At 37.8% G+C, this 22,694-nt stretch overlaps 1 protein-coding gene across 1 annotated transcript in view; it reads left to right on the forward strand.

Annotated features, from left to right (window-relative positions):
* Positions 1–22,694, forward strand: part of LOC146441535 (uncharacterized) — a 186,467-nt gene that overhangs the window by 92,216 nt on the left and 71,557 nt on the right. Inside the window, exons 14-15 of the mRNA XM_085049838.1 lie at positions 5,532–5,614; positions 9,648–9,787. Of these exons, the coding sequence (XP_084905964.1) occupies positions 5,532–5,614; positions 9,648–9,787 (223 nt within the window). The remainder of the gene's footprint in view (positions 1–5,531; positions 5,615–9,647; positions 9,788–22,694) is intronic.

Below are 22,694 nucleotides of genomic sequence, written 5' to 3' on the forward strand. Positions count from 1 at the left end.
GTGGCCTGGTTTGGAAAGTTACTAAATTACCACAACTTTTATCAAAACAAGGTTCAAAGGATATTATTTTTCATCATCGCCATCATCAGATCCGAATAGGTATATTCTAAGAGAAAATACTATAAGTGACTGAGGACTAAAAAAAAAAAAAAAAAAAAAAGTAAAAATCTGAGTTTACCTGAGCTATAAGCAGATCTCCAAAAGTATCCATGGATTTTGAATTAGGTTTAAAAAGTATTTGCTTATCTTTATTCACAGTACAACAGAAGTTTTCTTTGATGAGCTCATTTTCTTGTACTTGTTGCATGTATTGCATAGTATTTTAATGAAAAACTTGTTTCAAAAGTCACATTGCTAAAGCATAGATGCTCTGTGATAGAACACTTTCAGCAATGTCACCACTTTAATTATCTGCACTGAGAAGTATGGAGGGAAAAAAAGGTTCATTTTGAAATCCCAAAATACTTTCTGCAGACTGACATATGAATTAGGATTTATATTCTACCTGATGTTTAATTTTTAACTTTGACAGTGCCTGCATTTTTGTCCCCACCAACACCCATCCCAGCATGCAGCTGATCCCCAGCCTTTCTCTCATACAAAGCCTAATTTCTTCTTTCAAAGCCCTCAGTTTTGCAAGTACCGCAAGTAAAACCCCTGAAAACCCAGGAAATATTTCTCATAAGTATTGTTAGTCAGACTGTTACAAGCAGCTGGTATTCTGCTCATTTTTGGGGTTTGACAGATCTTCTGTAATTCCTTCAGCTCTCTGTTCTGTCACCTTTCTAGGGCATATCCAGGATAAAGTTTTAGCTCCTATTCTTTTGCTCGATGTCTGTCTTCAAAATTGAACCAAGTCTTGAGAACAAGATATCAAATATTGTTCATATTTAAGATCACAAATTCAACACCCTTCCCGCATCTGTGGAAAAAACTTTGGGAAGTGAATTGTTTCCTTTTGTGACATCAAAGGACATGTCCGTCAGAGCAAAGCTTCAGAATAACGTTTAAGTAAAGATGGCATCAGGCTAACCAAGTGGCTTATTGCAGCAGCAGCAGGTAACACTCAGGACTTTATTCAGAACTTATTGAGATGTTCCCTCCATATCAAAATACCAAACACAGGAACAGCTTCATTCTAATTTTGCCATTACCGTTGGAGAGGAGGTTTTACATTTGCTAAAATGTGCTTATATAAGTGACAAATAGTTTCATTGAGAGGATTATATTTATGCTCACAACCACTTCTGAAACAATTTTATGAAAACAAGGGAATCTTCATTGTAATATTTCTCCTTATACTCCAGTGAGGTTCTTTTCCAAGACACTGTTTACTTCTACATATCATTTGTATTCAGATACAAAAATAATTACCTAAACCAAAAAAAACCCAACCCTGTTCTCATTGGTAATTCGTAGTTGGTGCCACTTTAAAGGAAACATAGTGATGTTTTAAAATGAAGATTGCTTACACCTCATTTTTTAATACTGGTAGGGTCCCAGAGGCAGAGCCTCATATGGCTGAACCTTCTCTGTCTCTGTTGGTCTTTTCCTTCTCTGAGCAAAACTGCATAAAGGATTGCATTGATTTTTCCAATTCGGATCAAATTCAGCTCCTGCTTACAGTTCTGAAATCCACACAATCCAAACTCTTCAATTTTCCAGCTCTTGTCATGCTATTTGATTTCCCACAGGCTGGTGCATTACTAGGAAGGGAGTCCAGATAGGATCTTCTTATTTTCTGTTCCTGCTTTGCTGGTATCTTTGTCTCCTGTCCCACTCTTGGACTGCACCAGTCTAAAACCGTTTCCTACTGACTTAAAAGAGAGGTTGCAGCCGTCAGAAGGGCCTGCGCTTTCCTTCTCTACTTTCCCCCCATACAAATCAGAAGTAACTTCTGTAGCTTCCTAGCTGTGCTATTTCTTTTTGTCCATATTTTAAAAAAATCTTTTAAAGTCCCCATGCCTCCCGTACATAAATATTTCCCAGTACCAGCCCTATGTGCAGCATCTGAGACAATCTGTTTCCCACCCCTCTCTAACGCTCATTCACACAGGGTATGTTTACACTTTTTAGGTAGTTTGGGCACTTTTGATATGGATGCCCTTCCCCAGTTTTTGCTCTCTTGTCCTCTCTGCAATGTTCTCAGGGGACAAGCACTGAAGCTGAGCAAGGGGGTGTGTTTTAGCTGTGTGTATCAGGTATTAATGGGCTGTCAGTTACCAGGACCAGACTAAAAACCTGGTCTGGCATGAAACCTTCAACACACAGTGGGGTCCCCACTATTCAGCAGCGTCCTCCAAATCCATGGTTTTATTCTACAGGTTCACACCTGTTGCAGTACACAGGACTTGCTACAGAAGACATAACCAAATATGGTAATTTTCAGACAATGCAGTGGATAAAAAATGATTAAGTTTTATTCTTCAAGCAGTAAGACACCCTCTAATTTTAAAGGTTGTGCTGTTATGCTCAGCTATTGCATTGAGAAGGCTGCTGTGGAGAAAGGTAACAGAGAGCAATAATGGTTTTGTTTTCAACCTCTTTCCATGGCATTTTAAAAACGTGGGTCCCAGTGGAACTCAAGAATTTTGTATGGGTAACTCATTTTTGTATCCCTTACCAGGCGTGATCTGTGTGGTATCTAAACTATTTGGCTGGGATTTAATATCACCCAGAAATGACTGCTCTCAGCATTGTCAAAGTCTGGAAATAACATTCATATCACCATGATTTTCCAAATCCAGACATTAGTATTGTCTTGCCCGTTCCACAATGGTGGGGAAAAATGCCACCCTATTTTTCCTATTTGTCTTATAAAAATGTAGGCATTTAAGCTATTCTGCTGGCCTTCTTTTTAATGCCTGATCACACATTTATAACCTTGGATTAAGAATCTTACTGTCTTTTCCAGGCCCCAGTGTAATCTTATTTTCCAGCTTTTATGCATATGTTTCATGATTTCCAAATAAACCTATTAACAGAGAGTCTACATCTGCCACAGTGCCTTTATCAGAGCTATGATACCTGTTTTTGATCACTGTTTCTTGGTGCTGTTTTCTCCTCCTCAAATTGTTCATTTTTATCAGAATGATATTATGTTCCCTTTTCAGGGAACAAAATATATTTTGAGTCAATTTACTAAAATAGTCACTGCTAAGTGTTATATCTGGACAAAGTTGACACCTTTGACATTTTCTAAAATGGCAAAAATAACTGTATTTAAGGTATGATTTATGGGTACGGTATGTCAGAAGAATTTCTATGCTATTACAGTTTCTGATGGAGCAGTCCCAACTCCTTCAATGAACAAATTGCTGATAGCGCAGCTAATTAATGCTTTATAAGTTTTCAGTGGTCAATTATAAAGAGTTATAAAAAAGTAAAGTGCAATTTAATAATAAAGAACCGTGTGGTTCTTGTTTTTTCTTAGAACTGCTTTGTTTTTTGCATGTGGAAGAAACAATTTCTTCACAGTTCAGTTTTATAAGATATGTTCCCTTCCCCCTCACCACTGAGTAACAGCAACTCTTATGGTTAGAGAGTAGACTGGAGTCTTTAAATGTCTTTCTGATTGCTGGCCTCTATTAAAAACTTCTTAAAATAATAGATAGGTTTAATTCCTCAAGCCAAAGAAAAATTGTATCATCTTAAGTATTTTCCATATTTATTATATTGATGAGATTTGGCTACTGAGAAAAAAAAGGAAGTAAAATCTCTTGTATTGCAAGTTTTAAATGTACCAGGCTAAGGTTTACTTAATTAGAACCTCCAGGCAATAAAGGAGCCCTTTTTTAAATTCTGTGAATCTTAATATGCTAAATAATGCAAAGCTTCAACTCTTCAAGCATGAGACACACATCTGGCAGCTTAACATTTAAATTACAGAAAAAAAACCACTTCAGTAGTAATTTTCATGAAGAAAAGAATGGGAAATGTATTACAACCAAATTTAATTTCTTTTTAGATTTTTCATCCTGTCTAATTGCAGGCATTTCCCATCTCCTCTTTTATTTATTTATTTTCATACAGATTTTTTCTGTACTTTTTATTGATCTTTAATTTGAGCAGCTTCTTACTGTTACAGCCATTGAAGAATTACATTGTGTTTTTACTTAGCAAAAATTGTTCAGAGAAATCTATGAGGAATTAAAGTAATGAGCTCACTGGTATAGAAAGAAAAGAGCATTCAGAGCCTTACAAATAAAATATAAAAGGAGCATGTCATGATTAAATAACAGACTTGAGTTCCTTCTCCCTCCCTTTTCTTAAATGTAGAATATTATTGTTTTCTTTATTCTTTTATTTTCCCATTTTTTTTGCCAAGATAATTACCGCTTTATTCATTTGACTCCAAAAACATTGTTAAAGTATTCATCATTTCAGCAAGGCTGTTTGGAAACCCATTTTTGTGTGCTGGGAAAAAAAATAAGAAGAAATATTAAACAAAGAAAACCACAGAAACCATCTTTACAAAGGTATATTTATATTTTAACATGCATTTATGGGTCCATACATGTATCCCATATAGGAAATATGTAGAGACAGTTTGAACAGGTTATACTGCATGTGTGCACACGTGACGTACCCAGCAGCTGTATTTTATGCTGTTTCACTGATTTCAGTAGACCTCTTCTTTCACCCTAGATGATGTAAATATCTGTAAATCCCTCAGTCACTATGAATGCTGAACATATATACAACCTGTACATGTGTATATATATGTACAAAATAAGAAAGATATCCATAGGTATGCACATAAATAAACACACAGGCTTAAAATTGTGATATTGTATATGCATATATGGTGTATCAACCACTGTAACACCTAAAAGCAGATCCTTCCTGTACTGTGATTTTATATACACTCGACTCTCTTTTACAGAGTGGAACTGGAAATAACTTAAAGACAAAAAAGGTTGAAATAATTGTTAAGTGTATTTTTGGCTTATCCTCCATATGCCATACATTAAAAAGTGTAATACAGACCTTTATTTTTGCCACATCACTGCTTCCGATCATGTGGGAGTACATTTTTGTCCCTTCCACAGGTCACTGCTTTTCAGGAGCTTGAGGGACATGTGATTTGTGTTTTCTAAGCAAAGTTTATTCAAGTACTTTGTGTCCCTCTGCCTCATTCTTGATCCACAACTATGACCATACAAGAAAATTAACTTCCTTCTGTCTTCTGAAGAACACTTCCTGGAGTGTTTAAAATACTCTTCCAGGTATTCTTCTTGTGTCTATTATTTCTTTATTTCTGCTTTCCCCCATGTTTTGCTACTATGTAATTGTTATTTCCAGCACCACAGCATCTGAAGTCTTCTCTGCATTTATCATAGTAACACTTCTGGAATGTGGGAGAGAAATAACCACCTATTTATAACTTGGATGGAGGGGGAAAATTATCAGCCTGAAGTTAGTCAGGATCTTGTTGGAGAGGGACCAAAATCCAGCTCCTTCCTTTCCAGAGCTCTATCTTATGCTGCAGCATAAAAATAATTTATGTCATTTTTTTGGTTTCCTTGCAGACAATTACCAAGATTGCCATGGCAGTGCAGATGAGCACTGTGGCTCCTTTTGGCTGAAGGAAGTCCAAGGAGGACATCACAAGGTACTGGTCTTGATATGAACATCACCATCTCTCTTAAAGATCGCAGAGAAGCCGCTGGAGCCTCTACATGTGCCATTTAAGAACGATTTGTCGGCTTGCTTGCTGTGGTTGTAATGCTTCTTTAATCTATCCCTGTGAATTTTTTTATAGCCACCATAAGGCTTCACATGTCCAGGTGCACTGCTGTCTCCTGCATAGGTCTGTAGGGAGCTAATGTCTTCACCAATGAAACTTCAAAGGAGTAGAAGGAAAGACCACCGAGTAACCAAACAACAGAAACCTGATCAAGCTGCAGGATGATGTTATTTCAGTAATGTGTAAACATGAGATATGTTTCCTATGCATCCATAAGCTTCAAGCTCTTGTGCACTTGTGCAGAAGACCCTTACCATCAGAAACTTTTAGTATACGTAATTGTAGTATCCTGGCCAAGGACATTATTAATTTGTGAACAATTACTGTGTCATCAGTGCAAGATACCATGGAATTGTATCTGCAATGTGACAACACTTTCTGGGTGAGATGCTACTGAAACTTTCAGATTTAATGTAAATCCTGAGACCTAAGACACAAGGAAGACTGTGTATTCCTGAAAATTGTGTCTACCTGCACTCCATTATTAATTTAGGTATTTTCCAATGATAGTTGCAATTTTTTCTAGGTAAATGTTGCTCCACTTCCTTCCTTAAATCAGCATGGCTGCAGTGAATGAACTGTAAATACGAATATTCAAATTAATCATTCTGGTAATCTGTCTCACCCTGTTCTAGATATATTCTGAAGCATCTTTAATGCTTTTAATTGCCCATAGAAAAGAAATCACCACAGTGCTCACAATACCCACAAGCTTGTATAGTGTAGCACAAATACTCAATGGCTGGGAATTATAACTGCGACTTTTAACTTTAGGAGTGTAATGATCCACATCTGTGAGCAAAACCAGATTCTCCAACTGGAAATTCCCTCTCTTTTAAATATCTCAGTTTTCAAGGGATTTATTTCTTCAGGAAGGTATGGATAACTTGAAGAAAACAGAGTTTTATAGAAATGTAGCTGCAGATTGAGGTGTGCATGCTTGTGTGTGTAGCCTTATGTGTAGGGGAAGGATGATTTTAGGACTGATGGAGTGGAGTGGGTTTAATGGGCAAAGCAACCCAACCCAACCCATGGGAGTGGCAGAGTGAAATTCATTTCCTACAATCCCATAATAACACAATGCCTTTGAACAAAATGCCATGGTCTTACAGGAACCTCAGTTGTGGGTGGCTCTCAAAGCCACATGAAAGTGACCTGGTTTCAGTGAGGTGTGTAAACCCATGGGTAATTCAGCCCTGTCTAGTCCCTTTGGACTCAGTGAAATGACTCACAAGCTTACAGTTATTGACATGTTTGAATAGATTTCTGAACTGAGCCTCTTACAAGAATCCTTCTGCACAAAAGAAATGTGAGCATGTCAAATCTCCTTTCAGAAGTTGTAAGAGCCCCTCATTTTCAATGGGATGAGTGAACCCTAATGTTCAGAGAGAGTCTTGTTTTAGCATGTTCAAGATTTAGGCATTTGGCCCAATTTATATAATTTGAGCCTACTTGTATCTCTGGATACCATCTTCTAAAATAATTTTGCCTAACACTCATATACAGGAAACAATGACAAACGTAAAGAACAGACTTAAGGAAGAAGACAGAAGTTCATGTAGTGGTTTATTCTCCTCAGCAGTCCCTTTTCTTTTTGTAAACCAATGTTTTTAATAGCAAAAGGAATCAGAAAGATCTTTGAGTCTGACCTCTACTTTTTGGGGAATATGGATTTCTCTGCCCTCCCTATCCCCAAATTCATCAATGCTAAAGAGTAGCAAATGGTCTCTCACTGAGTGTATTCTGAGTGATGGGAATTAGCATCAGCTTAACTTTTGTTGCAATGAGTGTGTAAACCACTGCATGAATTAAGATATTGAATGGTAGCACAAAAAGAGGGAATGTTCACAGTCAGTGACTTCTGGGAGAAGTAAAATATATTCTGTGGTCATAATGCCATCGTCATGAAGATGACTTGGTTTCTGCTCTTTGTACCTCAGACAAGAGAAAACACAGTCTCAGAGAATTAACTCGTTTACACTTTTGGGTTTTATGTCTTAAATAATGTCTTTACATCTACTTTGCACAGCAATAGTTTCATGCAGACAATGTCAGTACAAGCTAAGTACCTTGCACACACTACACATTCTGAAACCTTGACTTCTTCCAGGGAATGAAGCTGGGAAGTTACGTGGCTGAAATTCAAAATGCGCATGAGATTTATGTAATTCAAGATTCAGAATGCAAGTTTACATTTTAGAGCAAAATGGTTTATAGAGTTAAAATAACCCCAAACTTTATAGTTTTCATAATTAGCACAGTACAGAGTGATGCAACTGAATCTTGTGTCAATGTTTTCTTCCCTGGGAGCTCTGAGATTTTTTGACATCTAAAGAGTAAACTTGGCTGTTCATTATAGATTTCTTAAATGTGAAAGTCAAGTAGGACCTTAAATAATTAATTTAACTTGTCTTCTAGTATAGGCTAGAATATTTCAACCACTTGCTCTGTAAAGTTGGCATCAAGGGATGTGGAACCAAAATTTGTCATTACCTCTAAGCAGTACACTTTCCGTCTCCCTGTGTAAGAGGAAGAATGGAAAGGGAGTTCTGTTTCTAGTTTGAACATAACATGTTTTAACATCCATCTCCTTGTCCTCTCTGGACTTGTTCACTAAATGTTAGCAAACCCTTTACAGAGTTTGGTATTGTGCCTGGGAAGGTATTAATTGATATCTTTGTTGAAGTCACCTGCAGATGTTTGTCTGGTAAATGACGACTTCATTGTGTCTCTTGGTGGAAGTAATGTTTGGCTCTCTGTCCAGAGGCAATAATGCCAAACATCCAGGCAATCTGGTAGTCAATTCAGAGAAGCAGTGCCAGGTGCTAAATCAGACCCTGTGCACGCAAAGGTGGTGTTCCGGAGATGAGCAGAGATCATGATTTTCTGCTTTGTAGCTCAAAGAGTAGTTTAAATGAGCATAAACTGGCACCAGCACTGAAAGATGCAGTACTGTCCCTCTCCTTTGTGCTGGCAACCAGGGCAGGGTGGCCTGGATCAGAATGGGTCCAGCTGAGAGCTAACCCAGTTAATAAAAGAAAAAGAAAAAAAAAGAAGCCAAACAATATTAATTCCATTCCCAGATCAGTTCCCTCCATATGGCATACTATGTACGTGTCCAAATTTTTGCACTGACAGAGTCTGGTATACAACACAGGAAAAAGCAAGTAGGTAGAGGAAGACTGGCTGACTTGCATCTCCTTGAGAGGAATTGCCAAACCACAGCCTCACAGGAGCATAATCAATTAATGTAACAATAGCCTGTGTGCAGCTCCAGGCCCAATGGTTTTGGAAGATTGTAAATGTCCTTGGATGTGTCCAGAGGAGGGGAAAATAGGGGGTTGGAAGGCATGTGCTGTCAGGAGTGGCTGAAGACTTGTCTACCTTGCAGAAGAGGAGGTTCAGGGGAACCTTGTTCTCTACAGCTTCCTGGGGAAGGAAAGTGGAAAGGGAGGTGCTGAGCTCTTCTCTGGTATCCATGATAGGACATATGTGAATGTTTCAAAGATGCACCAGGGGAGGTTCAGACTGGACAACACAAAGCAGTTCTTTACTGAGAAGGTGGCCAAAAGCCTGGAACAGGCTTCCTAGAGAGATTGGATGCCCCCAGCCCATCAGTGTTTAAGAGGCATTTTGGACAGTATCCTTAACAGCCAGCTTTAACTTCTGGTCAGCCCTGAATTGGACCACTGATGCTTGTTGTAGGTCCCTTCCAACTGAAATAAGCTAGTCTATTCAAAGTGTTTTGAGCCAGCTTTGCCACTGCTGTTTCCCACATTTACTATAGAGTGAAAACAGAGCTAGAATTCAAAACAGAGAAGCTGGCACCTCTTAGTTTGCTAGCTGTGTCCAGCTAATTACCGTACTATTCTAACTTGTTTCTTCTTTTCATTTAAAGGTCAGCTGGAATAACCCACCTGACCAATGCTGTGAAGAAAAATCAGGTCCTGAGAATAATGCAAGCCGAGAAAAAGGGAAAGCATCTGTAGAGAGTAATTTTTATTTGGAAGACTTGGAGAAATATACTTTTTCTGTGTGGTAGGTGATCTCAGTATCAAATAATTTCACAATGCAAAAGTTTGCCTTGCTATACATGTATTACAGAGGTATCTACATTTAGATGAAAGTTATTAGGCTAGAAAAAAAAAATGCATGAATTTTCTTTGACTTCTTAGTACTATGGATGTTGTTTGACTTAGTATTATTTATGATTGAAGTTGATTTAAAATAAATTGGAAGCACTTTTTGTCTGAGAATGCAATTTTGACATTACTGTATTGTTTTGAGGAGCTGTGTCTGGGAAATAAAGGCAAAAAGATTGCTAGCATAATCTTTTCAAAGTTTTCAGAGCAATACACTACCTTTTTTGGATGTTACTTTAAATATTATTACTTCTCTCTGTTGCAAAATACACAGATGGGGAATGACTTAAAATGAATACATAAATTAAAATGAAATTAAAAAGGCTACATCAAAATGAAAACTTTTCATTTACTCATATTTCCTGGAATTTCATCTACTAGGTAATTGCAAAAGTTGGGCAGTTATTTGTAATTAGTAAAAACCAATGAAGACCCAATCCCTCACTAAATGAAATGATCTGATAATCGTTTATCTTTCCCTGTTGTGCTTTAAATATTCAAAACCCAGCTGTAATGTACATTTCTGGTACCCATGATCCTCTGCAAATCAGCCCCTAGAGTTTCAAACAAAGCACCCAGAAAACAAACATCAGAATAGGGTGCTTGTCTGTGAAAACTTAGTTTTAAATTATTTCCCTATCAAAACATGAGACAGGATTATCTCACAGGCAAGCCAAGCAGTGTTCAACATCACTAGTGCTGTCTATTCCCTGCTCTCACTTGCCACATTCACTTGGTGACTTTAGAGTTGGCAGGAATTTAGGTAAAGACCTTGCAGACACAAAGTGCATTTTCACAGTAGAAATCTGAACTCAGCCCTAGAGGTGATTAAGCCTGACTGCTGGAGAAGGCAGAAATCAGGTAGAAAAATAACACACACTCATATAATTAGGCTTTCATATTTCTGCTGAATTAATTATGGTTATTTTGGACAATTAAGGACTCCCCCATCCTGGCCATAATATAAGAATAGATTTTAGAGTAGCAGTGCTCATCCAAGTATCCTTGCCAGCTCTCATTGTTTCATTTTACCTACCACAATTTTCAAATTAAATTAACCAAATTATCATCAATTATCTATCTCAAGGTGCTCACTTTCTGTAGTGGTGAACTTCACTTTCTCTCTTCTGTGTCTTGCAGAGTTACAGCGATACAATTAACATTTAATTGTGATACAATTAGTATTTAATTGTGTATGCTCCATCCCTGGAAGCAATCAAGGCCGGGTTGGATGGAGCCCTGGACCACCTGGTCTGGTGGAAATTGTCTCTGGCCATGGCAGAGGATTTGGAACTAGATCCTAACTAGGCTAGGATTTGGAACTCCTAACCCAAACCATTTTGTGGTTCTGTTTACTTTAAAGTCCAGCAGCACTGACTGCTTTATTTTTTTCAAGGTTGTTCAGCTTGAAAGTGTTGGGAAAGAGGTCTAACTCCACCCTGGGCAGCCTGGCTCCAGGCTTTGAAGCCCGTGGCCTTTGTGATGGCACAAGGTATCTGGAGGAACAGAAAGGACAGGCACTTATCTCAGCTGGCATGCACCTCGCCTTCTGATTTGGGGAATAAGAAAAAAATTACTGCCCTTTCTCCCATTTCCTTTGCTTTGTCCTTTCTTAGGGAACCCAGCTGTTCCTGAGCCCCATGCCTGCAGGGACACTGACTTTGCTCCCTGGGCAGGCAGAGTTATATCTGAGCACAGGAAGTTACAGGGCATGAACCAGATCTTCCTGGTACGCAGCAAAGGCAACAAGGCATGCATCAGGGTGCTGCTTGTCCTAGCTGAGGCCAGCATTTTGTTATTTCACTATGTCATTCTATTTACTGTATCTGTCATCCTTTTGGAAATAAGGACCAGTTCTTGTTTTATTTACTTATTTGTTATATTCAAGTCCCATGAGGTTAGAACAAAACAGAATTTAGAGGGAATTTCTTTGCTTTCTGCTTCATTTGTGGTCATCACATTTATCAAACAGAAAAATAATAGGAAAATCAAATTACTCCATTCTTAGTCAAGCAATACAGGTATTACACATAGCATGCCATGTAAAGGATGTGTCCTTAATAATATATTTTTTAAATATAGAGTTAATTCAGGTAATTTCCCTGGGACTCTGATACCTTGTGAGTTGTTAATTCCATTTGTTACTATACTGGCATGATGTTTCAATTGTTACTCACTTCTGTCTGTCTCCTCCTTCCTTCTCTCCTACTTTCTCCATCAAAGGGCATCAACTCCTCTTTGTCTGTTTCCAGACCTTCCTCTTGACTACAATTGCTACCTTTTAAAAAATGCAATGCAAGATAATTAGCTACTACAAAAAATTTTAATAGCACTGTAGATCTGGGGGCAGCTTAGATCTCCATAAACTTCAGAGTTTTAGATGCTCCAAGATGCAATCTGAGCAATTTCCTTGATCTTTTATTGCAGCTGGTAAATAATTTATTGGGCTAGGTTATTTTACAAAATCCTCTTTAGAAACAAAATCCCATAAAATGTATTTATCATAAAATACTGCACGACCAACAGTCTTCAAAGTTGTCCATACCCTGTATTAATTAAAAGCTAGTGTTGTACTGTGACAAGTTAAAGTATCCACTGTCTCAGTCTCTCTCTTCCCCTCCACTCACAGCCTCTCCCCGTAATGTTTTCCACTCTTCTTTTCTTTTTCTCATATTCTCTTTTCTTTTAAGGCTTGCCAAAGGGGAGTTTGGTGAGTATGAACAAGATATTCTTTTGTGATCGCAAATATTTTTCTGATAATTGTGATTTTTTTTTGTTTTTGTTTCCATTGCTGTAGCGTGCTTGTCCTTTTCCCTTCATATTAATTTGACAGTGGTGTCTCACATCCGTAGGCCATAGTCAGACCTCCTTACAGTGGGCATTATACACATATGTAATAAAAAGATCATTTTGGCTGCAGAAGCCCACAGGCTTCAGCTTCGATCTCACAGCTTCACCAGTGACTTTCCCCCTGTGCCCACATACAGCCTTGCTGAGAGCAGCAGGCTTTTGCTTGGATCCAGTGAGCTGGGGCTGAGGGGGATGAGCCCAAACGATAAGGAGAGGGCAAAGAGATTCAGACAACAAACAAATGTGGTCACATACTGCAGGGACATCCATGCTGCTGAGGTGATCAGCTGCAGTCACAGCCTGGTAGGTGCCAGGTGCTCACCCAGAGCTTTGCTGACCTTCCTGGAAAGCCCACCCCAGGAGCTTGCCTTGCACCACAGCATTGCTGAACCTCCCTTCTCTGAGATTTGTGCTCCTGGAGCTAAAACCTGCGTAATCTGAAGCAGAACATCAGTATTCGTGGCTATTGTCTGAATAAGATTAGTGAGATAACCTTGAGAGAAAAGGCGGCAAGTTTGGAGAATTTTGACCTTGCAGCCCAAAACTTGCTGTCAGAAGATTTCTAGTTCTTTTCTTCTGTTCCTTGAAACAAGCAAAATTTGAGGAAAAAAATGTACTCCATGGTTATTTGTCACTATAAAGGCAGATTTCCTGAACATGCATAAAAATACAGAAGTGAGAAATAATTTCAACACTTCGGCACTTTAACATTGCTTTTTATGCATAGTTCTAGAGGAGATGTGAAAAAGACTCCAGATTTCAAAAGCTTTCATTTATCTTAGTACAAAAAAAGGATAATGACATATACACTTTGTGTGACTTTAAGAATCTTCAGTCTTGAGTTTAAATATAAATACTAGTAGTTTCAATTGCCAGCAACTTATCATCAAACACAACTCTCAAAGGTTAATATTACACACTAATATAAAAGTAACGATCATCCTTTGTCTCCATGCAATTAGCTTTTTAACAACATGCCTGTAGCTCATACCCAGGCTAAATGCTCCTTTGAAATATTTTCTCCTTGACTCCAAATGTGTTAAGCCGACTCTGGCCAGCTTCTATAAAACCAATTAATTGTAGGGCACTGCCTTTTGTGGGGGAGTACCCAGTGCCCCACACAGCAGTGCTGTGTGTTGCTCATTGCAGGTTGGGCAGTGCAGCACCAGTGCAGGACCAGACAGCATCTTGATACAGGAGACGATCTTTTGTCCTGCAGCAAATAGGCATCAACAAGAAATAATTCTTATCTAGATTTATATTCTTGCATTTCTGGAATCCAGGTTGTTGAGCCACACTTTGGTTCCACTTGCACCCTTCAGGAGCAGATGCAGCCCTTGTTCAAGAGAGGTAGCGAGGGGATATGAGGACAAAATAGGCTCTTGGCATCATGTGACAGCCTGGGTGGGGTGAAAAAGGTTGAAGACCCCTTTACAACGCTGCCTCTGTACCTGTAGACTTTATGATTTTTACCTGCTGATTTTTATTTTTTTTTCCAAATTGAAGAGGATACTGAGGGGCAGGAAGAGTTAACTGTAAAGAGCACAATATAGTAAACTTGCTTTTTATATAAAGACAATAAACTTTCCCTTTATAATACACATGTGATTTGACATTGAAATAAATGCAGATGCTTCTTTGCTTGGTGTATTCCCTGTTGTGCTTTCTAAAACACCTTCACATATGGTTTGCCTCATTCCTGTGAAACTGCTTGTTGTTTATGTCATACAAACAGAACAGATTGAATTTATACCAAGTTAGGAGGGTGATGAATCCTACATTAGAGGAAAATCCTTTTCTCAGTGTTTTGAATTTGTTCAAAATTAGTGTTGCCTATTACAAATTTCCCTGGATTGTCCCTTGAACTCTTCTAAAGATTTCATTAAAATTAAAAAAAAAAAAATCTGTGGCTGCCTATAAATGCAACCTTTTATTCAAATATGTAACATTTACCTAAAATCAAAGGTCAAATTTTACCAGCTTTTTATAGCTGTCCTAGTAGGATCTGTTTCATGTACTATATATAAAATACTGCCATTAAGAGCGGACATTCAACTTCCTTTGTGAAAAGCAGAATAACCCTTTATTACTTGCTTTAAAAAGTGGTAATCTTTTAAAAATTTCTCAGTAACTTCTGATGGTCCACCTAAACCCTGTTTCATGGTTTCTAATTCCATTTTGAAGTGTAATTAAAGTCAGGCCAAGCTTAAACTCTTAACAGAAATCAGAAGTCCCACTGTTTTCTTTGAATACTTTCAAATCTTTCCCATGCTAATCTTAAAAATGCTTAAGCTTTAGCTGTGTGACCACAATGCCCTGATTCTGGAATCTTTTTGGGACTTTTTTGTAGGCAAGTCTCCGTAGGACACAAGTAATGTTTTCGTTTTGTTTTGGTTTTTTTATTGTATTCAGATATTAGCTGGTGTTTGGTGCATGTTCTCAAATCTTTGAGGATTGAATTTTTACAGCAGACCTGTACATATTTCTGTGGAGCTTTTGCTTTAGTCTTAGTTTCATGGGAGATTTTTCTGTTACAGGAAAATTTTACTTTTTGGAAAATTATTCTGTGGACTAATCATTAAATATGACTACTGCATCTTTCCTATACACTCTGATTTTTCTAAGCTGTCAGTTTCTTTTATTATATAGTGTAATTCATAACTGGGCAAATTCCAATGAACTGCATGCATTTAGAGATTTTTTTTTTTTCACTTGTGCAATGGAAGAATTTTTTCCCTTCTTTCGTGCATTGTGATAAAATTTTTCCAGTGAAAATTGAATGAGAAATAAAGTGTTTGGAAACAATTTTGAAAACAACAAAAAGGATTACTTCAAAATGTATCCAAATTTCTGGGAAAAAAATAGGAAACCAACTTTTAAGTATTGAAAATACATGAAACATGAGTCTTGGCTATGAACTGTTTTCTCTGTGAGTCTTTTGCAAAGCCCTCCAATATGTATGCACACAACTTTGCCAGGATTTGATATTGTTATGGTGATGGGAAACATGTACTGTTGCAGTTACCTATAGATTTCAGTGCAATTATACTTGATGATAATTTTATTTATATGTTCAGGATGATGGAAAGGGTTGGCAGCCAATGCCCTTCCTCCTGGAGGTTCCAGACCTGCAGAACTCCACCAGCTGAGAGCTGGCCTCTAGCAGTGGAGAAGAGAAATTAGTGATACAAAAAATTAGTTGAGAATTGTCAGTGACTGATCAGTCACAATTACTAGGGAGATGTTTGTCTATGGTTGGTGTTCTATTTTTTTTTTCTTAATGTTCTTGAGCAGAAAGGAGTAGTGAGCTCAGTCATGGAGCAACTTCAGTAAAAACCCAAAGTTTTCCTAGAGGTCTTGTCAAGGGAATTGTGTGGTTGCCATCTGATTATGAGTAATGGAGCTGAAAAAGCAGGGGAAAATGCTCCTCATTGCTGGAGCAGCTCACAGTTTGACCTAGACCTCTCCTGTATTCTGTGTTTATAATGCCCTGACAAAATGCTTTTTCTGCTCTTTTCCTCCATCTTAGAGAATTCTTATTTGGTAAAAGTGAAAGAACATGGTTCAAATTTGGTAAATGGCTGGGGGGAAATGATGTGTGACTACCATGCAGCTCTTTGACATGAATCACTAGCTTCTCTTCTTAAATACAGAGAATGTTAAATCTCCAGTTACCAAGCAATGTGAATTCAGAAAGTTGTTGGAGCCTTGGCCACGAGTGCAGTCAAAATGTCTTCAAGACAGCACTGCTGGCTTTTGTCCCTCACAGGCATTTCACACAATCCAGCTTGGATTCCTGCTCAGCACAAAAGCACTTTTTGACCTAGCTGAATTGCCCTTTGGTTTGTTCAAACTCATAGGAGAGTAGAAGACTTGGGAAACTGGCTGTGAAACATCGAGTTGAGAGAGATGTGGTTGTTGTTTGTCATTTAATAAACATTTTGTTTTCATGAGCTAGAAAAGATGACATTACTGATGACTAGTGGAGAAAACCGAAGCTATAAGTGAGCCATACATGGTCATCTCTAATGAATAGAATGAATAAAAATAATAAGTGCATTACATAGCTAACTGTCACATCTTCAGGGCACTACAGTAAATAAGTGGGAGTTATACATGTGCATTAGTAGCAAAATGGGTACCACACTTTGGATCCTATTGAGTACAGTGTGGAGAGAAAAATATGATAGATTGCTGCTTTTTATCTGTCACTGCTGTGGCACAGAAGCATAGACCATATGTATGTAAAATGACTTTGTTATTTCAGTAAATTCTCTATTGTAGCCTGTAGCAAAATGAATAAGTAGCTGAAGATCCTGGTGGGATAGTTCTGATTTTATCAGAATAAAATACCTCTGCAGAGGCATAATTATTATTAAATATACAGTGATGTGTAACAAAACAGCCAGAGAAGTTAGCAGGGTCTCTGCTTTTACAGGTTTTCAGTACAAACTGAGATGCTTCACAAAGGGTGGGAACAAGAAGCTGTGATGGTGAAGCTGAAAAGAGCAGGAAAGTTTGGGCAAATGTGAGCCTTCTTAACTGTGACTCTTGTTTCTTATTTCAGAGGTGATAATAAGAGAGTGGATGATAGTCAAAATGCTCCTGCTCAATCACCTAGTGGAACCAATATTCTTGCCTTGCATTTTGTCCTTCTTTTAAGTAGAATACTTAAAGAGAGGATATCTCCTTCTCTGGCAAAATCAAATTTGAGCAGGGTTCAGATGAGGAAGGTGAATAGGAGAGAACAGAGAGGATCTGCAATTTGCCTGGCCTCGGATCTGAACATTCAAACCAAACTGCCAGGTTTGGGAGTCTGGTTACAAAATTCTGAGTAAAATGCAGTCTGTCTGCCCTTTGATTTAGGAGGAAGTCCAGCCAGTGAGGAATTTACAGTTGTCATCCTTAATTCTTATGATGGTGTGAATCACTGTCTTGAGCCTAGTGTTTAAACAGACTAGGTAACCCTCTGGTGTACTTTGTCTTCATAAGATTTTCATCGTGGTATCTAGATCTATCCCAGTTTTTGGTTTAGGTATCTGCTAAGGGGTAATGACTGAAAACATGCCAGACACTTTGTTTTATGGAATTAACAGTGGTGAAACTCCTAGTTCAGCTATTCTTTCTTTCAGCTGTACTGAATGCTATGTCTTTCTCACAATGTGAAGAGATGCTCTTCCCGGCTGTTAATTCTCCAGTCTAAACAACTGCAGGGGAAGAGAGTTGGGAATGGAAAAAAAAATCCCATTCCTTCATCAGTCCCATTACTCAGAAATAGAGGGCAAGCTATTTTACAGAGCTTTTAACTAACTACTAATGTAATTTGTTCTGCATTGTTTGCCCATTAATCCAAAAATTACTTTTCCCTTTGAAGCTTGCTTTATGTAGAGGAAACAATGCCACCCTTAACCATTATGTGTATCATTTTATGCAGGATAACTGTCTGCTTTTATTTGCCTTGCATTTCAGTTAAATGTAGTACAGGGGCCTTTGAGCATCTTTGGTTGCTTGGTAAGTTACAGTATTTCAAAGTTAGAATAATTTCCATTTCAAAACATTGTATCATGATCCTCATCTTCTAAAAAACACTTGGATGTATGTTCATACCACAAGTATTGAATTTCGCTTTATATGTGCCAGGAATTTTGAGGAAAGAAAGGTTTCTCTTGTCTCTTAGAATATGCCTTTCTCTCTCTGGCTTGAAATAACTACATCAGATATAGAGTTTGACCTACAAAATGTCAGAGGGTGAAAGATACGTATTCAGTCCCGTTTATCACGCATTTCAGTATCCTGCATGATGCATATGGAGAAATACTTCCCTATCTGTGCATGCCTTATATGCATTAGCACGTAAAAACACTTCCCAGTTTTCCTTGAGATAGATATACGAACGAGCTTCTCCACTGTAGTAGTGTCTCTCTTATGCCTCAGCTTTCAGAAAAAAAACTCTGATATGGTAAATTAAAGGTTTAAAACCCATAATGCATATATTTTTTTCCTGAAGATCAACACTGAATAAGTACTAGATTTCCAGTTTTGAGGTCCTAAAAGAAAGTCAGTAACTGATCCTGGAAATCAAATGGTCTTTAGATGGAACTATGCTTCTTTTGTATTTTTAATCACTCCCCAAGACTGATATTATGATCATACCAGGACTGTCCAAACAGTGGCCCAAGGAATGTTTCCACCCAGCATCTCAGTGCCTTCCAGCAATTCCTTTTGATTGTGTATCCCCAGAAGCTTAATGCCAGCTGTGTGGCAGTCACAGAGATGTGATTCTGTAGTGTACTGCCACCGATCTATGGAGTCATGGGAGATTAAAAAGCCTGCTCTAGTTCATTTGTAAATTGGCTATTATTTTTAGTTAGTTCCCCAGGTGAATGCATCCATGCTATGCTAATCAGTCTGAATTAATTCTGGGAGACAGTTTTCAAAGCAGTGTACAGCAGGCTGGTGTCCCAATGGTAGGTTCTCTCCTGTGTATTAGCGTGGAAACATGTTACATTAAAATGTCTGTTTATTGGACTCTCCTCTAAAGCACTGAGTCCATTTAACCTAGTGTGCTACTTATTTTCCTAAAGATTTCCAGACCAGCATTTTTCTAATAAAAATTAACAGTGGGAGGAAAGATGGGAGGATGGGAAATTCAATGAAATATTACTTGGACAACAAGAGAAATTCTGAACTGTGAAATAAAGTGGCAGGAGAAGTAATGTTTTAAGCTTGGCCCACACAAAACTGTGGCCATGTGGAATCTTCCTATTTGCCTTCACTGGGCTTTGGATCAGGCCCTGGAGATACCAACAATATTTCAAGGGTTTATGATCATTGCTAACTTTGGAAACACTGCCAGGCTTCAAGAATAGGGACTGCATTCCACATGCAGCAGGAATAGCCTTTTCCCTACTTTGAGTAATGTTACCGGAACAATAAAAAATTCTTGCTACTGGGAATGCCAGGCTCTGTGGGACTTGGATGGGACCTGACATTTATACAGTTCATCACTACCGTACATCAAGGAACGTTACTTTTAGCAAAGAATGCATATTCATTCTTTTTTGTTAACCTTTGCTTCAGTGCATTCATGACAAGATTGTATGGGTATGTAGCTGTGTTTTAACAGTTTTTTAATTTCAGTTGTTGCTTGAAGCACTACTCTGGAAATTAGACACTTTTAGTAGTTCAATTATTGTTGATTTATTCATCCCTCTTGTAGATACAGTGAATGTAGTTACTATAGTAAGGTTATCTAGTTCTGAATGCCAAATGCCAAGTTTCAGAGCTTACATCTTGGCAACTGCAAGACTTATTGGCTTGGAATTTGTCATGCCAGCAGTACTGCCTTGTAGCATTTATTTCACAGATTTTCATTAAATGGGGGAAGACAAGAGAGAATAGCACTACTAGTGACATGATGCATCAAACTGTTTACTAATGTTACAGGGAATCAGCTCAAAATAATGTAACTCCAGGCTTCATTCTGCCATTTTCCTGACTCCATTGGAAGAATAGCAACAATACACTAAATGCAAAACACATAAAAGTGCTAATAGGGAAAAATGCTTTATTTAATACTATCCACTTGGAAAAAATTGCAAAGTGTAGAATAGCAAAATAAACTAAAAATAGTGCATGATGCTTGGAACTTTCATTAACTTTGCTACAATTTCTCTTTTGGGGGCAACGAGTCAGCAGAAAGTTGCTTAAGTTCCACCACCTTTAGCATCTGCTCTGGGAATTTTATTAGACAGCAAATGCTGCAGTAAGAGAGAGGGGCAGATCCTCAGCTGAGGTAAGCTGCTCAAGTGCCATTTCCAGTGACGTGATAACAATTTGCTTTGACTGAAGCATAAACTTTCATGCTAAGCTACTGTAACGCTTTCCATCACCCTGTAGACTGTCTGCATGTGAAATATAATGCACCTAATGGCATTTAAATTAGCTATCATTGGAGGCATCTGTCATACTATAATCTTCCCCAGTCATTTGTAAGGTCCTCTACCACTTAGCCTCCCTCCACTTTTCAGTAGCATCTCTTCTGCTGGTTTTACCTGACTACCACAGAGATCAGCTCTCATCTCCCCTTTCCACTACATCCATGTGCAGCTTTAACCCATGACTTTTACTTCGAGATAACTCCTCAGGATACCTGGGAAGTTTTTCCTCTAATCCCATCCTACCCAAAAAGGCAGATACAAATCATTAACATCTAGCTCCGCTTGGAGTGATGATAAGCTGAGTCTGCTGTGACTAAAATGATGCTGAACAAAAACACAACCCCATACTGTGGCTTTCAGCTTAGGTTTGTGTTTAATCCTCCACGGTGAAGTTTCAGGGCTACAGTACAATATCTCTGAAGCATGACTTGACAATTTTATTAGTTTGTTCAGCACCTTAGATGCTTATAGAATAACAAACCAAGGAATTTGGATTCATCATTTAGCAACCACAGAACTTCAGCTGAAGGTGTGTCATTGCATGCAGCTGATTCTAATAGCTCAGACATAATCTGCAGCAGGTGTCTGAGTATAGCTGATACAGTCAATGGAGTGATTCATAATCAGCTGATAAATACCATTATGTACCATAGCTGTTATTCTGTTTCGCTGGCTGTCATCAACTAAAGATTCTGTCTTTGTTTAGGATTAAAATGAAAAATCACAGACCTTTTTCTTAATTCTTGACTAAAAGCTTCTTTCCAGAATGACCAAATCAAATCTTGCAACTGGAAAAAGGACTGTAAAATTTTTCTTCCACTGTGATTATTTCTTCCTAGAGGTGGAGGACAGTATTTTGCACTATAAATGGAGATTTTGCACCAAAGTTTTCTTTCTATTTTATTAATCAAAATTTGAAGATTTCAGCTTTAGAAAAATTATACCCTTTTCACTGCCACTGCCACTGCTTTTCTCTCTGGATTTAAAAAAGCCAGTAATATTATTTCTTAGAAAACACCAAACCTTGAAGATATAAAATTGTAGTATTCTTTTGATCCATATTTTCGTTTCTCATTATCTCTGAATCCCTGACCCACTGATTTAATAACTCTCTCTTCTTTACCTGGCTAATTTATGTGTGTGAAATATTTTTGGTTTCATTGCTGTCCTCTTTCCCTTGTTAGTGGTTCACAGTTTTTCTCAGGCAGTTGGAAAACACTTGCTGTTGCAGGATATTTCCTAATCCATGTTTGCCACTAACTGAATTATACATGGGTGGCATAGCACATATTCAGTCTTTCATCCTTATCAGTTGCTTCATCATTACTTTCAATCTTCAGTGAAAAATGTGACTAACATGTTGTGTGGTATAAATAGACATTGCAGTTTGAGATCATTTATGCATGGTTTGAATTTTGATGAAATTTTATACTGCCCTCTGGGCTAAACACTTAACCTAAGTGATTGTCCCTATAATTTTGTTGAATCAAACCTTTTCAGATGGAAGTTTTACCTTTCATTATCTTCTAAACTGTTTACTATAAAGCTTTCCAAGAATGTTAGGAAGCAAATAAAAAAGGACACAGTTGCTGTTTATCAGTGATTCTGTGAATCATTATCTTGTCATTATAAATGAACGGAATAGGAAAATAAAATACTTCAGCTCAGAAGAGTATGTTTTTAGGTGATCTGAGGTCATCCTCAATAATTTTTTTCTCTAACACCCACAAAATTTGGGCTTATACAAAATGTGAAAGTATAAATGTAGATTGATATAAGTATTTATGTGTAAATATATTTGCTTTTGGTACAGCTCAATGTGTCAACCTAGGTACTTTTTCATTTTAATTTCTTTAGTTTTTGATCAGTATCTTTAACTTCTAGTTCCCACAGTTTCGTGATCTTCCCATATTTATTTATTTGTTATTAAAATGACTCAACAATATTTCTGTTATTTTTACAAATGATGCTTCAGGTCTTTATTTGGGACAATTTTTATTTCAATGACAAACA

This window comes from Lichenostomus cassidix, chromosome 2 (genome assembly GCF_008360975.1).
Source record: "Lichenostomus cassidix isolate B80296 chromosome 2, HeHo_3.0, whole genome shotgun sequence".
Classification (NCBI taxonomy): domain Eukaryota; kingdom Metazoa; phylum Chordata; class Aves; order Passeriformes; family Meliphagidae; genus Lichenostomus; species Lichenostomus cassidix.